Raw genomic sequence first — 14,857 nt, forward strand, 5'->3', positions numbered from 1 at the left:
TTCAATGGCATACTATTAGAACGTTTTGGTGTACCTTTTATTTTGGTCCAAATATAAACTGACATGACAGCTAATCCGGCAGAAAGTAAGTCTTCATAAACAAAACGCCTTACATTCAACTTGAAAACCTCCCTCACCTTTGTGCATGCCCGTGTATTTGTCCTTTATCACCGTCAGTTCATAAATCTTGCCGAATTGCTCAAAGATGGGCTTCAAGTCCTTTTCCTCCAGGTTTCGGGGTATTTGCCCAATGAAGAGCTTGATTGCGTCAGGCTCCTTCATTGAGAGTCTGTGGAGGAGCAAGAAACACACAAACACACTGAACACACTGAGGCTGTGAGGAGGTGCCTGTGGGTTTGACTTCACACTGCACAGGAGGTGCAAACAGGAGGTTGCGGATGGAGGTGCAGATGGGAGAATTGAATAAAACTGCAAATCCTCACGACGTTAGCTCTCTTTAGTATCCGGAAAATGAGAGTTTGCGGCGATGCAATTTAAATATAATTGATTTGACCTAGAAGAATCAACATGTGATGAAGGGGAGATTTTAAGATACGAGGTTTTAAAAAAAAACATAGCACTTGTCACTTAGGAATTACAATCCCGCTAATGTTTGTGATATTCTCTGTGTGGGGCTCATATTGGCAACCCTGTTAATTGATACACTGTTGGATACTATCAAAACCTGTTGGCACACATTTTATGATGCTTTACTGTCAGATTTGTAGAAATAGGATGCCATCCTATTGTAGGGATAGTAGAAACATATTTGCATATAAATTTGACATGTACATACACCGTGCACTCATGTTGTTTTGACGATCCCAGAAAAAATACAGAAAATGTAAATCGACACTCACAGATGGTCATGTCCGTGTAATAATCATGACAACATTTAATCCCTCGCACAAACATGACAGCGTACGTGTCACCACAGCTGGAGAGTCTTTGTCAAGAGAAAGCTGACAACAACGACGACTTCATTTCAAGCGTTTGGACTCAATTGAGATCTGACAACAACAAAGACAGAGTTGGAAATCCTACCTGTGGTGCTGCTCTTGGCAAAGAATCGACGCAAACACTGGACGTCTTTTCTTGTCTTCCGCCTCGGACTTGTTCAGTCTCAGCGATTCAGTTCATTTGACTGTTGTTACCTCTTGAAATCCAATTTTTTATAAGGCTACAGACAACCCTTCATTCGGAAAGGAGCGAAATTTCCTTCCTTTCACGTGAGGCTCCGGAGGTTTGGCTTCTTTTTTTTTTTTTTTAGCGGAATAAGACAAAAATAATAATAAGCTAAATGTCTCGCTGGTTAACGTGAATGTGTAGGGACAGATGGATATTTCGGCTTCCGCGGGGAATTGGCAGTCTGTTGGTTCTCCTGTCCTCTCCTCCGAGTGTGTGTGTAGTGTTTGTGCGTGAGCGCGTGAGCGTGTGCGTGTGTGTACTCCTTTGACGTCGTAAGCCGGTGTCTCCCTCCCTGTCCCTCTATCCTTCCAGTGGGCGGGGCCAGTCAATCGTCAGGGACCGTCTCGAAACTACGTGCATCAGTTTTTGAGTGAGTACTAAAAAAAATAAAAACAAACAAAACAAAACAAAAACCTGACGGCCACACTCACCTATTTAGATCTTAATGAGCTCCAATACGAGAGTATAAAGGGAATTTGGACTATTTTTTTTTAAAAATGTTATTGTGGTAAGCTTCAGATCAGGAATTTATTAAGTGGTTTGAAACCAGCTTTTTCGGAATTAATTTATTGTCTTCCTGCTAAAATATGTTTTGTTTGTTATCCATATATTAAATAGTATTAGTAGTGCTCTGTTGTGTCGCAGCAAACACACAATCCTGATACTGAACTAGAGAAGAGTGGGGAAAAAAAAGGTGAGCTACATGACTCAGCTGATGACATCATTAAGCTCATTGTTCTGAGTTGAGCTAAAGTCTTCTCTTCTATTTTTAATGTTACAGCCATAATGGAGACTGCCATACTTATACCAATGCAATTCCCTCACAATATCAGAAAAAAGCTTGAGTTTTTATTGACTTATTATACAATTAAGATTGTTCTGAATTGTTAGCACCGCTGCTGATAAAGCTACTATGTAAAGATAAAAAAAATGCATTGTGCCTTTAACTAGAGTGATACTAATATTATTCTTAAAATCAAATTGAACAGAAATTGCATATGATTTATTCAGCTACATTTTCAAGTGCAAATGAATAGTCTTCAAAAAGGTCTGTGGCTAAATATTCCTCCAATTGAGGACAGACTCATGCATATATAAGCTGTGCTATGCAATAAAAAAAATTAACGTGACGATATATCAAAAAACATTTCCATACATGGAGGAAACACACGGTCGTGAAGAGCAGCTGAGATTTCGCTAGCTCGAGTTCACGTTGACTGTGCATTTGTGGACGCTCCCTGACATCCAGCCTCGCAAATCCTTCTTTTGTTCTGATCATGGATCTGGCCGTGGTCCTGAAACGCTACAGCAACCTCTAGTCGCCATCAACCCCCAATTGATTGTGACAGCAGAGTGCGCTTTATATCGGTTCGTGTGATCGTGAAAACGTCCGAGTTGTGATTTCACGTGTCACACGTACGCCCTAAATGCAATGTGGCTCCATGTAAACAAAGGGGCCACATGACTGCAGGCTGTGCACGGCCGACATGCGCACAACGACACCTCGCACGGTCACGATCTGGACTCGTTAAGTTACAACTCTCTCGTGGATCCGCGGGGTATCCTTTATTTGTCACGGGGGAACTCGTCAGGTTTTTTTTTTTTAACGTTAAGACCGCCATCTGCCATTGCTCCCTAAATCCTCATAAGCCAGCACGCTGTGCTGTTATAGGCGAGGCTAACACTTGAATCCACCCATCGCGGTGCGATCGCGGTCCACTTTGAGGAAAGGAACATAAAGTACTGAACGTGATTTGCGTCGTTGACACAAGCTTTCTATTTTTTATAACGACCTACAACGACCTCTGGTGACGAAAAGCTACTTGTCACCTCGCCACATATAGTATTATGACTGGAGGACATAAACAGACAAAAAACAATCTCAGAAACAGTTACAAATTATTACGTATTGCTCATTATTGACACAAAAGGGTAAATGCTGGTGACGAAAAGCTACTTGACACCTCACCACATATAGTAATATGACTGGAGGAAATTAACAGACAAAATACAAAATTAACTCGTAATACAGTTTCAAATGATTACGTAATCACACACATGAATACAGATATAGTGTAAATATACAGTATATATATATTGTTACCCATGAAGTTAATGTACCTAATGTGGACTACTGAAAGTCAAACATTTTAATTCTGCAGAGATCTTGTTTTGACACAAACTGTGTGTGTGTATGTGTGTGTGTGAGAGAGAGAGAGAAGAGAGAGCGAGAGAAAATTGTATAAAGCAATTTCTTGGAGCGGTTTTATGATCATTAACTCAAAATTACTAATGAAAATAGAAATAAAAGAAATAACAAAAAATAGAAATGCAATATTGGAATCCGTAGGTCTTTCTTTAAAATGACCCGCAATTGTTTTTTGTACTGGTGATATCGGTACTTACATTTGAATATTTACATATTGTATTATGTATTCTATATTTACATATTTTGTTATGTATTTTATAGTTGCATGTTTGTTTCTTGACAACATTTGTATCACTGACTTTGGCTGGGGTAAAATGACATGCTTTTAAAAGAAGTATTTTGTAGGATGCTCATTATGTTTCTACTTTTAGATTGCAATTTTTTCTTATTGTTGAGAAACAGAAGTGGCAAAAAAAACGGACAATGACCGTTTACTTATACTAACAAATGCGTGGCCAAAATCCTCACTCCTATTTCCAGCACACACAAACAGTCAACTGTGATAATATTGCTGACAAGACAAGTGATGCAATAAAATGGAAGCTCACAACTGAAGATTCAAAGAGGAACCACTATAGCGCCACTGACACACACCTGCATCAGGGAAGACGTTCGGCAAAAATCTCCCATCACATGTGACACTTCAAAGTGTGGCTGTGGGGGCCTGAGGATGAAAACAGGAGGGGAGGAAGGCTGATGAAACAGGAAATAGGCATTCAAGCAGGATCAAATGGAGTAATGCAACACAGAATCAAGCTTATATTATTCCTCACACAGCATAGAAAAAAAGAGCGCTTGATCACATCATCATTGCAAAAGACAATAAAGGATGTGAATTGTCACCCTGTTAGCTGTATTACCCTGTTGCACCATAAAATAATTTTCCTAAGAACCAAAACTCACTAGATTTGTAATGATGACCTTTGATAGATCCTTTCCTGGGTGTGGCGACATCGTATACGTGATATCAATTCACCTTTTTTTTTTTTTTTTTGAGCACAGTATCTCCTAACCAACGTAAAGCATCTTGTGAATGAAAACAATAAATCCTAGAAGATACTCTAGTGCGGATGTGTCAAACTCAAGGCCCGGGCGCCAGATTCAGCCCGTCACATAATTTCACATGGCCCGCAAAATTCTGACTACAGGTTTCTGGCACAAGTGCAAAATTTTCCAGTTGTCTTCAACTTTTACAATATTTTTTGTTAACAGTACTCATTTTGAGCAGTCTGACTTCAAATTTATTGGACTTCCAATAGTCATAACGGCCTTAAGACAAAAATTCAACAACAATTCGGCCCATGGTAAAAATGAGTTTGACACCCCTGCTCCAGTGACATCTTCTACTTAATTCTGTCCTGCCAGTCAGAAAATGATCACTAAAAAAAGCCATTTTGGAGAGGATCACTGAACAAAAGTTGCTTTATGCTCCAATTAATTTATTTTTAGTTTGAAAAAAAGCATAAACGTACTGCTTCTATCAGGGCTTTGAATTAAATGTTAACCTCTCACATACCCCCGAAATTGCATCCATGTACTCCCATTTGAGAACCACTGACTAGTGCATATAATACACATTATTATCTGGGACAAACTTCACTAGATTTTTATATATATTTTTTAGGCTTTATGTGTACTGTACCGAATGATGCAATGAAAAGCGGTGTACCTTCTTGCCAGGGTTCTGTTTATTTTTCCAACTATGATGCACAAATGTGCAATTTAAATGATGGAATCAGCGCATACTATTATTGTAATTTGGTGTGTGGTTTGTTCTGTCCGCAAATTAGTGATTTGCTTACAGAGAGGAAAATACATTTTAGGTTAAAGATAATATTAAACTTAGAAAGACTGAAATGGGGATTTGCATTTTATGATATTTCAAAAACCTGACATTTTTTTTCTATGAGATTATGACTGCAGGAAAATATTGCAATGGTTTGACTCATGACATCATAAATTGGGGTTCTGCACACATACTTTTATTTTTAGGAGCCTTAATAAAGTTTAATAAATAGAATACTGGTTTGCCTGAATTGCTGAACTATCCTGAAATGTTTACACGTTATTTAGCATTCAAACATAAATTATATCTTAAAACGTTGGCACCTTTGCCTAAGTAACGGCTGTGCACATTTTGTAATTTTCTTAGTCAGCTTTATGAGGATGATTTATGACTTTGAATGAGAATTCAGTTCAAGCCATCTATTAAGAGTTAATCACTTGAATTTTCTGACCTGAAAATAAACTTGAAGGTGTTTCCAAACTTTTGACTGGTTCTGTATTAACGTAATAGTCACGCTAACGATGCCCTACTTGATGTTGTTAATTTTTGTTACGAGTGGCTCAAAGCTGTGAATTCTGGAAACGATGGCCTTTGTTTTCGATGGCGGCGTGAGAGCCAAAAATGGCGGTCAAGCAGAAACGGCACCATATTTCAAAATCAAACTTTTATTAGACAGTACAAATAAAATGAAACCGAAACATCTTCCCCCTCCTTCCAAAACATGATTCTGCATTGGATGAGAGGCCAAAAGAAATCTCTTACCCTTCCACTCCTTCAGAGTAGAAAGACGTCGCTCGCAAAGCGGCGAAACTATAACCAAGAGACCGTTGCCTCACAACTATAAACATCAGAGTTTGGACTGAAATTGCTGACATGTATTGTAGTAGGAACACAACCTGTAAAAAATATACATTGTTTATACTCCAAAAGGGAACGATGATGGGAAATTTAAACTGGGAGACTGGCTTGTATGTAACAAAGCAGTGAGAACTGCTAACTAGAAAGCAAATGGCAACAGAAAAAATGATAAGTGTCAAAATGATTTTTGACACGCTCAAGAAAAGGATCACTCTGTGGCCGTGTATGTACACTTTCATACCATGTATCAAACACTGACGATTTATTACATACTCTATAGACTGAAAAGCTCCAAACTGTGAAAAGAATAATGTATATAACCACCTCTTATTTTCTTGAATCTTCTTGTCTTCAGCGTTCGTCTGGGAGCTTCTGCTTTCCTTCCCGTGGTGGACTCCGCATCTCTCACTTCCAGGCTTTTTTTTTTTTCCTCCCAGATTTGGACAAGATGAGTTTTGCTTTGTCTGCGCTACTGCAAAGTGAAGGCTCCCTTTAGTTATTTGATTTTTGACCTCCCACTGCAGAGAAAGGACCTTTGATGCAATGGTACAGTCAGTAGCGTGGGGGTAGGAAGGGTCTTTTGGGAGCAAACATGGGACCGGGATTTAGACCTCCCCTGGGACCTGGTCGTTTGCCCATCAGTCTTGGATCAGGCCCATGAAAATTAGGGAACGGCGCACGTGGGGGACCCCTGGGAAACGGGGGCGGGCCAGGACGGGGAACCCGATAGGGAGGTCGCAAGCCGGGGGGACGCATCTGTAAATGGGGTGGCGGCGGCGGACGCCTGGGCGCAAAGTGAGGACGAGGGGGGCTGCGTCTCTGGTAATCCTGGTTGTTAAAAGCATCATGCGACGATGAGGGAGGGGTAGGAAAGCGCCCCCTGCCACTGGGAAGGTTATGTCGAGGACTGCCCCGTAGGAAGAAAGGAGCCTCGGGGCGGTTGTACGGGTTGTTCTGAAAACGGGGGTCGGGGTGAGGGTGGATATCATCGCGGTACTGCTCTTGCTCTTCTGGGTAATGCATGGCGTCTGGTGTCGAGTGCTGCTCATTGGGGTGCTCAAACGATGATTCCTCCGGATGAAAGACCGACTTGTGTCCATGGTCGTGGACCACCATGGCGGGCAAACCTCTTTTCTGACCAGAATCGCCTGCGTCTGTGTTGGGCGCCAACTGCTGTTCCGAGGGAGTCATTGAAAGGCTGGTCAACGAAACTGGCGGGGGGATTTTTGGAGGGGGCGGTAACTTGGGAACAGGTGGAAGGAGGCTTGCAAAGAAATTTGGCAGCGGCTGAAAGACTTTAGGTTCTGCCGTTTGTTGTGCTTGGTACTCAAATGTCTGGTTATTAGCAGACATCGGCATATTGTAGCCAGCTGGTTGTTGGAAGCCCCCCTCTGGGTATGACTGACCATACCAAGGCCTATCACCCATCCCCTGAAACCCTTCAGTGGCCTGTGTGCTACCTGCGCTGCATGGGAACCCTGCACCTCCATCTTGAGTAGAAATTGGCTGAAACAGTGCGGCGGGATCAGCCATTTTGTTTTCACTGTATGGGTTTGGAGGGTACAGCTGCCCATTCTGAGCTGGAACTGGTTGCAAGAGGCCTTGCAAGGAAGTGGTTTCTTGGTTCTGCAGAATATTTTTTTGAAAGTCAAAGGGAGCCGGTAACCCAGATTCTGGGCTTGTACTTAAAGGCTTTGGGAGCCCAACTGTTTTGTCCATAACCTCATCTTGGGTCGGTGTGCCCCCTCCTTCATCACGCACTGGTGTCCCATCCTGCGTGTCGGTTCCTGTGACTGGACTCAAGTTATCCGCCCTATTGGGAAGGTTTAGTGCAAAACTAAGATCAAAGTTACTAAAGGCAGGATTGCCATGCAGGAAGTTGTGAATTTTGGATTCTAAGCTGTCTGGTTTTGGTACTTCTGCAGTTACTGCTGTCAAACCCAGTTCCCTGGGCACATCTTGAACCGGGGCGGTGTCTGGCCTATTTTCAGTGAGCAGTTGTGAAGATGTGCTCTGCTGTACAGTGGCATTGGATGGTGAAGGCACCAGAACAGCAGAGGAGGGAGTGGAACTCTGAATGGGAGCTGCTGGAGCTGATGTGAATGAGGGTAAGGGTGGAACCTTGCCTGTATTGGAGGATTCTGCTGGGACATTTACAGGAGGGCTGCTCAGAAGAGAAGTGATGCCTGATTATAGAAAAGTGAAGGGCACACAATCAGTGGTGTAAATGTGCAAAATAAGGCTGTTGTAATACTAATAATAACCTCACCATCAAGGCCACCTTGGGCCTGGACTTTAGACAAAGCACTAAGGAGATCGCCAGGACTCATGTCCACCTTTGCCAGGATGTCAACCAAAGAAGCGGGATCTTCAAAGGCAGGACATAACGTCTCAACTGATGAGGGGTTTTTTGCAGAGTGACTCTCCATTGGTGCTCCTGTGTTGCAATGTGGGAAACACTATAATGACTGATAAAAATCTTTTGCACTCACATTCACGGCAGCGAGTATGGCTTAGGCGGTTGAATTTCCTGCATTGTTTGTTTATACGCGTCCTGCAGGCTTGACTTTCAGAACGGGCTGCGTGGTGACGTCATGGCGTGCCTGCGGCGTAGTTCGTATGGCGCCATGAAGATCAATTTTGTCTTTTTTTTTTTAATATAGATTTGGGTACACCCTTCGTTAAAAGATTGCTATTTTGATTTCTAATTGTTAACCAGTGTGCCTACTGCTTGGAGGCTCTTTTTGACAAAAAACAAAAGTATTATATATAGTGCGACAATGGCACCAAATCCTATTGTAAACAAATTTACAACTGCAATAGGGCTCGTACCATTACCAGTCTTCTCACCTGTGTTTTTCATGGCCGCATTTAAACTACTGATGATGGAGCCAATTTTCCCCAGGTCAACGCTTTCCAAACCTCCTGCATTGGTTGCTAAAGATGCCGCATCGGATGTGGGATGTTGCACTGATACTACCGATGGCTCTGTTTTTTTGGTAATGGAATTGGACACCTCCAATTTTGGGTCTGGACACTTCATTTGCTCCTCAACTGTGGAAAAAAGAAAGACAATGTGAACCTGAACCAATGCTGCAATGACAGCTAAAAAATGACGATACTTTAAATGCAGACTACTCCATTGTTTGGCTACATGGATAAAGATGGGTCAGATAAATATAACTTTTAATCTTAAAAAGGGAAAAATCCAAGTTTGAATAGATCAGGTGAAAACAACAGCTGGTATAGTTAAATTGTTGCACAATGTAATGTCCTAATAATGTAGTATCCTTAAATTAAAGCTTCTGACAAATAGTAGCAAAAGTGAAAATGTTTAATGTTTTCTTTCATTTTAGTTCTGGATAAAACACTAAGCAGAAACCAGTTAAGAGACGAAAAAAAATGCCATTTACAGTGCAGGGAAAACTAACCTACTGTGTCAATATTTATTTAACATTATTTAACATGAAAAGATATTGGTTTATCAAGGAAATGAAAAAGGAAAATGCTGGTCTCTAAACATTAAACTATCAAAACATGAATATAGGTGTAACAAAAATCGGATTTATTTCCAATGCTTATGTGTCAAGAAAAGAGAGTAATTAGGGCGGCTCCGTGGCGCAGTGAATAGCACGTCCACCTCACAGTTAAAGCGACCAGAGTTTGAATCCAGGTGGCTTCGGCCTTCCTGTGTGGAGTTTGCATGTTCTCCCTGAGCCCACGTGGGTTCTCTCCGGGCACTCCTGCTTCCTCCCACAGCCCAAAAAACATGCATGGCAGGTGAATTGAACATGCTAAATTATCCTTAGGTGTGACTGGGTGCGTGAATGCTTGTTTGCCTCAGTGTGCCCAGCAATTGGCTGGCAACCAGTTCAGGGTGTCCCCCGCCTAAGCCAAATGGAATAGGCACCAGCAAGCCTGCGACACTTGTGAGGATAAGTGGCAATAGAAAATGGATGGAGATAAATTAACCCCAGGTTGACTCACCTATGATACTTCCGCTGACTATTTCATCATCAGATAGCTCCATGTCTTCCACTTCACGGTTAACATTATCATGCCCGAGATTTGACCCACGTTTTGGAGAGTCTCCAATTGATGACAGAGGACTTGGGGCTGGAGGTTCTGTTTCATCATCGATAGCGGAAGCTCCTATATCTGTATTAGGCTTAGCCAGTTCAAAGTCGTGGAAGGGAGATTCGGAGCCTGTTGGAGACGGCGCATCGGCAGAAGGTGAAGGTATAGGCGAGTCATCCAGATCCGGTAGAGTGGCCTTTAAGTTGTCCAGCTTGCGCTTCAGGTGGGATACACGGTTAGCAAATGTCTGGTAGGCCTTGAAGGAAGGATTCAAAGTTTTGAAGAAATCATCTTAAAAATCAGCATCAGCTTTGACAAAGAGTTCATAATATAAGTAAAATCAGTGATTTGCTCTAAATGGTCTAATATGGCCATGGCTTCATATACAGTTCATTTTTTGAAAAACATGAGTCAATGGTAAGATATGTTTAAAGTAAAAAGGTTGGCAACATTAAAACAAGTGTCCACTTACATTGGCAACAATCTTGACTTCTTTGTACTGCATCTCATAGAAGATATTAGCATTATTCAGGGCTTCCAGTAGAGAAGGTCCTGTTTTGTTTTGCTTATCAAAGAACTTGACAAACTCTTGGAGCTGTGTATTGCCTTCTTCAAAGTCCCTGGAGAACTTCTTTCCTCCTGCTTTATCTAAAGGTAAATGGGGAAAACAAGAACTCATACGTCTGAAACGAAACTATTGTGAATTGCTTTCAATTTAATGACATTGGAAAAATGTGGGGACCTTTTAGCTTCTTGAGGGCTTCATTACTGCAGATGTCAACCCTCATAGCTGCCAACTGTTTTTCTCTCAGGTCAACATCCTCCAGAGACCTCTTATATTTACAAAGGTGGTCAATAAAGGCCTGGGGCTTGAACAATCAAAAGAAAAATACTTTAATATACATAAAATATTGATTTAAATAATGCAAGTTTGCACCCAGTTATTAAGTGGCAATTTTAGTTAGAGCATTGGACAATCGTTCTTACCACAAATTCAGCAACAATCTTGGAACGGAGATCTGTCTTGAACTCAAGTGGAGCTTTAAATTAATCGAAATAACAATTAGGAGGTCATATCTGAACCTAGAATGCATTTTTAAAAACTAATAATACAAAAGCAAGCCCTGTAATTTATCTAAACCAAATCTTGGAATAAAAATCCAATCATGAGAGTGGGCATAATGCTGATATGCTTACTTTTTTGGTCCACGGGTGTCACAGGTGGAGACTCCTCTTTGACTAAGATTCCCCTGAGCTCAGAAATCAGAGCGTCTGTATATACACTTCTCTCCTGCCAGATGGTCAGTATCCTCTCTGCGGATTTCACCACCTTTGCATCACCTTCTTGTCTACGTGACCACAAAAAAGTCAATTATTTGAGATTCATAAGACAGTAATCCTGTTGTTTTGTCAAATATTTTGATTCATACAAACTTTAGAGCAATCACTGTAATATACTACATTGATTCAATAAAAGAAGAGATTGGAAAGTAGACTTTTTGGTAAAATAGACATTGAAGAGGTCAAGAGTAGCTTAAAAAAACAAGATTTAATGATTTTAATGTTACTTTCCATTTTGTAATTCAAACATTCAACACAAATACATACTTACTTAATCAGCACAAAAGCCTCAGGGAGCACATCAGCAAATGCAGTACGGTAAACTAGAGCGTTTTTCCTTTTGCAGATTTGAATGACATCATTGGCGAGGTAAAACAGGTTGAGCTTGTGTGCTGTATTAGCTGTCGGAGGAGAGACATTAGTCAGAACAAAAAGCAAAAGCAGACACAACTTCATAATAACGTTCCTGTCAATGCCTGCTCATTATATACGAAGTGTGTGGAATAAAAGTTCATACAGATCATAGCAGAACCAGTATAGTTTTTGGGACAAGCAGATGCCAGTGCTGAGTGATAACTTAGTAAATTGGTGCATTCACCGGTTGACCAGTCAATCATTATTGTGATTGCTCAAAGAACAGCTAATTGTCAAACATATTCTTGCCACAAACAAGGAAAAAACATTTTGCACTTAACATGTTATGTAACATATGCAACATGTGTGTACCAAGACCAAGAATTTTTTCCAAACCAACTGCAGTGCTTGTTTCTGCCAGCAGAGGTCACACTAGAGGCTTGCCCAAATGACACCATTTTCCAAGAAAGTAGCCCCAAATGTCCCAAAAAAGCTTTATTCGTACATTACTACAAATACGCATACATTCGCCATAACATATATTGATATTGAAAGCTCGTATAAGCGCCATTCTCTGCTTGACTACTGGTGGCGAGGATGACCCACAGATCGCCTCAATTTTCCTGATAGCTGGGTGTGATGTCATCTTATTTTGCATATCCAGATGCACAATTGCAAAGGATCAAATTCATCAATCCAAAGAAGAGATTCATGCAACTGTTCATTTGAGTCTCAAGTCAAGAAGTCGGATGCACACAGACCACCGTATCAAAAGTAAGTTAAAGAGAGAAAAATCGGACGGAAAAGGTGCACAAATGAAATGCGTGATAGCAGCCTTGAGGGGATTGTCAAGCAGAGAAAAAGCACTGGTCTATTCCAAGTTCTCTTGTCAAATTACAATAATTATGCATAACCTTTGGAACCCAAGGTCCCAAAGTCAGGAAGACAACTGGAAGCACACATGACAAACTGCCTCAAGCCAAATATGACATTCCCACAGTCAGCATTAGTTTGGGGAGCTACACCATTTTCTGTTGTCTTGTTTATCAAGTCCACCGTCAACATAACTGTCTACAAATACATTTTACAGCACTTCATGACTCACACTGATGATGAGGTTTTTGGAGGCAAATTTATTTTACAGTAGGATTTGGAACCTACCCACAAAGCCAAAACTACCAAAAAATGCTTAAATCACCATGGAGTACATGTAATACATAATACGCAATACCTCAAACATTTTCAGGAGAAAGATGAGGGAACAGAAACCCTGAAATGCAGACAAACTGAAGGGCTGATAAAGACTTATAAACACTGCTCGAAGTCAGCTGGGATAGGCTCCAGCAAGCCTGCAACCCTTGTGAGAATAAGCAACTCTAGAAAATTATGGATGGACTGGATGGATGGTCTCCCACTAGAATATATATATATATATATATATATATATATATATATATATATATATATATATATATATATATATATATATATATATATATATATATATAAAAAAAGCCTATAGAATGACCAAAGGAAGCAGATTTCCATCTTCACAAAGCAGCATCTGTGACTTGAACATTGCATTCTACTGTGATATTGCAATGACAACTTGAATTTGATTTTATTTAGCTATGGCCAGCACAATAATTAGTTACATGATGATGTCAGTTTAATCCTGGAACACGCACTTTATGTTCAACATATTTACTAAGGGAATTTTTTTTTCTGAAATCCCGACAAACTACAGGTACCCTTTGAGAGAACCGATTGTGCTTGCACATCAAGATTTGACTGCATTTTTAGGAGGTTAAACAATCACCTAACTCCAATTATAATGCAGTGCGGCATTTGTTCCCACATATTTTGCTTGCTTTGTTTTACCAGCTAACATGGGGAAATCATTTCACTCAATCCAATCAATTCAAACTCAATCTATGAATACGGAAAAAAAATTAGCAGCGTTTTGGGTCACCAAGTCTTCACCCACTAAAAAAAAAAAACTCTACAGTATTTCTTATATTTCTTATATTTAAACTGATTGAATCTTTACATCCAGTTGTTGACCAGAGTTAAGTTTTTCTTAAGTAATTTCTTGCTTGAGTTTGTACAGTCAAAATATTGTTCTGGTGTCATTCTCGATATTGTTGTAAAATTAGCATGTCATAGTTGAGATGTATTTATTTACTTGACACTAAAGGATGTAATAGAATGGAATAACTGTTATCAGTCTGATGAAACCTGTTGTTACATAGTAATTTCCGTCGGTCTTTTTGTTGTTGTTCTTTTTTTTTTGCTACAGACTATAAAACTGAGACAATGTAACAAAAGCAGTAGCCAAGTGCTTAAGTTGATGCTTCACTGTCAACTCGGGCGTTACTTTGGAAACGGCTAAGCTAATAGCAACGTCAACCCGTCGTTAGAATAAGTTAACACAATATCATAAGGTTTTCAAATTGCAAACAATTTAACACACCAATTGATCGTCAACGTCCTGGAATTAAAACGTATGTATATATTGCTACTTACATTTCCTCAAACACTTGATCCACTGTCGCACTATCACACTGTGGTACTTCTTGTATTCGATACACCACGTTGACAGTCCTTGAATGGAATCCATTGTGTTCGTCACATTTAATAACTTTCTGTCCAGTGCTGCCTCAAAGGAGGCACTAGAATCGTGCCCTCTTCCCACATCCATGTTGAGAGTTCCTTGCTTTACGTTGTCCTCACGAAAACACACGTTAGCCCAGGCTAGCACTAGCTTAGCCGGCTAGCTTACCGTAGCGCCTCGGTTTCTGTGGACGGCCATTGCCATGTTATGAAAGCCTAAATATTTTGTATTTTACTTTATGCTTTTAGTTATTAACACCATTGAAGCGAGAATGAAAGCAAAGCCAGTGAGTTTAGAATCAGTTCTATAAAAAATGCAGCATTGCTCTGATAACTATTGAGAGTTGGTGCGTTGCAGTACTTTGTACTGTGAAGTCACAGATTCCGCGTTCCTAGCCGGAAAGAAGCAAGCAGAACACCCTAGGCGGATA

General features: G+C 40.5%; 2 protein-coding genes across 5 annotated transcripts in view; both read right to left on the minus strand.

Annotated features, from left to right (window-relative positions):
* Positions 1 to 6,443, minus strand: part of celf3a (cugbp, Elav-like family member 3a) — a 31,110-nt gene extending 24,667 nt beyond the window's left edge. For 2 of the 4 annotated variants that reach the window (XM_088404602.1, XM_088404599.1), the window contains exons 1-2: positions 1,045 to 1,503; positions 138 to 289 (exon numbers count right to left, since the gene is read on the minus strand). In XM_088404602.1, the coding sequence (XP_088260728.1) occupies positions 138 to 282 (145 nt within the window). In that variant the 5' untranslated portion in view covers positions 283 to 289; positions 1,045 to 1,503. Of the gene's footprint in view, positions 1 to 137; positions 290 to 1,044; positions 1,548 to 3,991; positions 4,062 to 6,365 lie in introns of those variants that run through there. The other 2 variants (XM_088404601.1, XR_015863951.1) reach the window with 2 other exon arrangements.
* Positions 5,833 to 14,809, minus strand: rprd2a (regulation of nuclear pre-mRNA domain containing 2a). The gene is made up of 10 exons (XM_088404598.1): positions 14,340 to 14,809; positions 11,731 to 11,860; positions 11,316 to 11,467; positions 11,106 to 11,158; positions 10,861 to 10,987; positions 10,591 to 10,766; positions 10,029 to 10,374; positions 8,892 to 9,095; positions 8,311 to 8,478; positions 5,833 to 8,227 (listed from the first exon to the last, which is right to left on the minus strand). Exons 1-10 carry the CDS (start codon positions 14,512 to 14,514, stop codon positions 6,594 to 6,596), a joined length of 3,165 nt encoding a protein of 1,054 aa, XP_088260724.1. The 5' UTR covers positions 14,515 to 14,809; the 3' UTR covers positions 5,833 to 6,593.
* Positions 14,810 to 14,857: the final 48 nt, after the last annotated feature.

Source organism: Hippichthys cyanospilos, chromosome 21 (assembly GCF_059441005.1).
Source record: "Hippichthys cyanospilos isolate Australia breed blue-spotted pipefish chromosome 21, RoL_Hcya_1.0, whole genome shotgun sequence".
NCBI classification, from domain to species: Eukaryota; Metazoa; Chordata; class Actinopteri; order Syngnathiformes; family Syngnathidae; genus Hippichthys; species Hippichthys cyanospilos.

Excerpts from the sequence above, each read along its gene's own strand:
- rprd2a (XM_088404598.1), bottom strand. The coding sequence starts at position 14,514 with ATGGATGTGGGAAGAGGGCACGATTCTAGTGCCTCCTTTGAGGCAGCA. Across the intron at positions 11,468-11,730 it reads GAGGCTTTTGTGCTGATTAA|ACAAGAAGGTGATGCAAAGG; the intron begins GTAAGTATGTAT and ends GTGGTCACGTAG. Across the intron at positions 10,988-11,105 it reads AGATTGTTGCTGAATTTGTG|CCCCAGGCCTTTATTGACCA; the intron begins GTAAGAACGATT and ends TGATTGTTCAAG.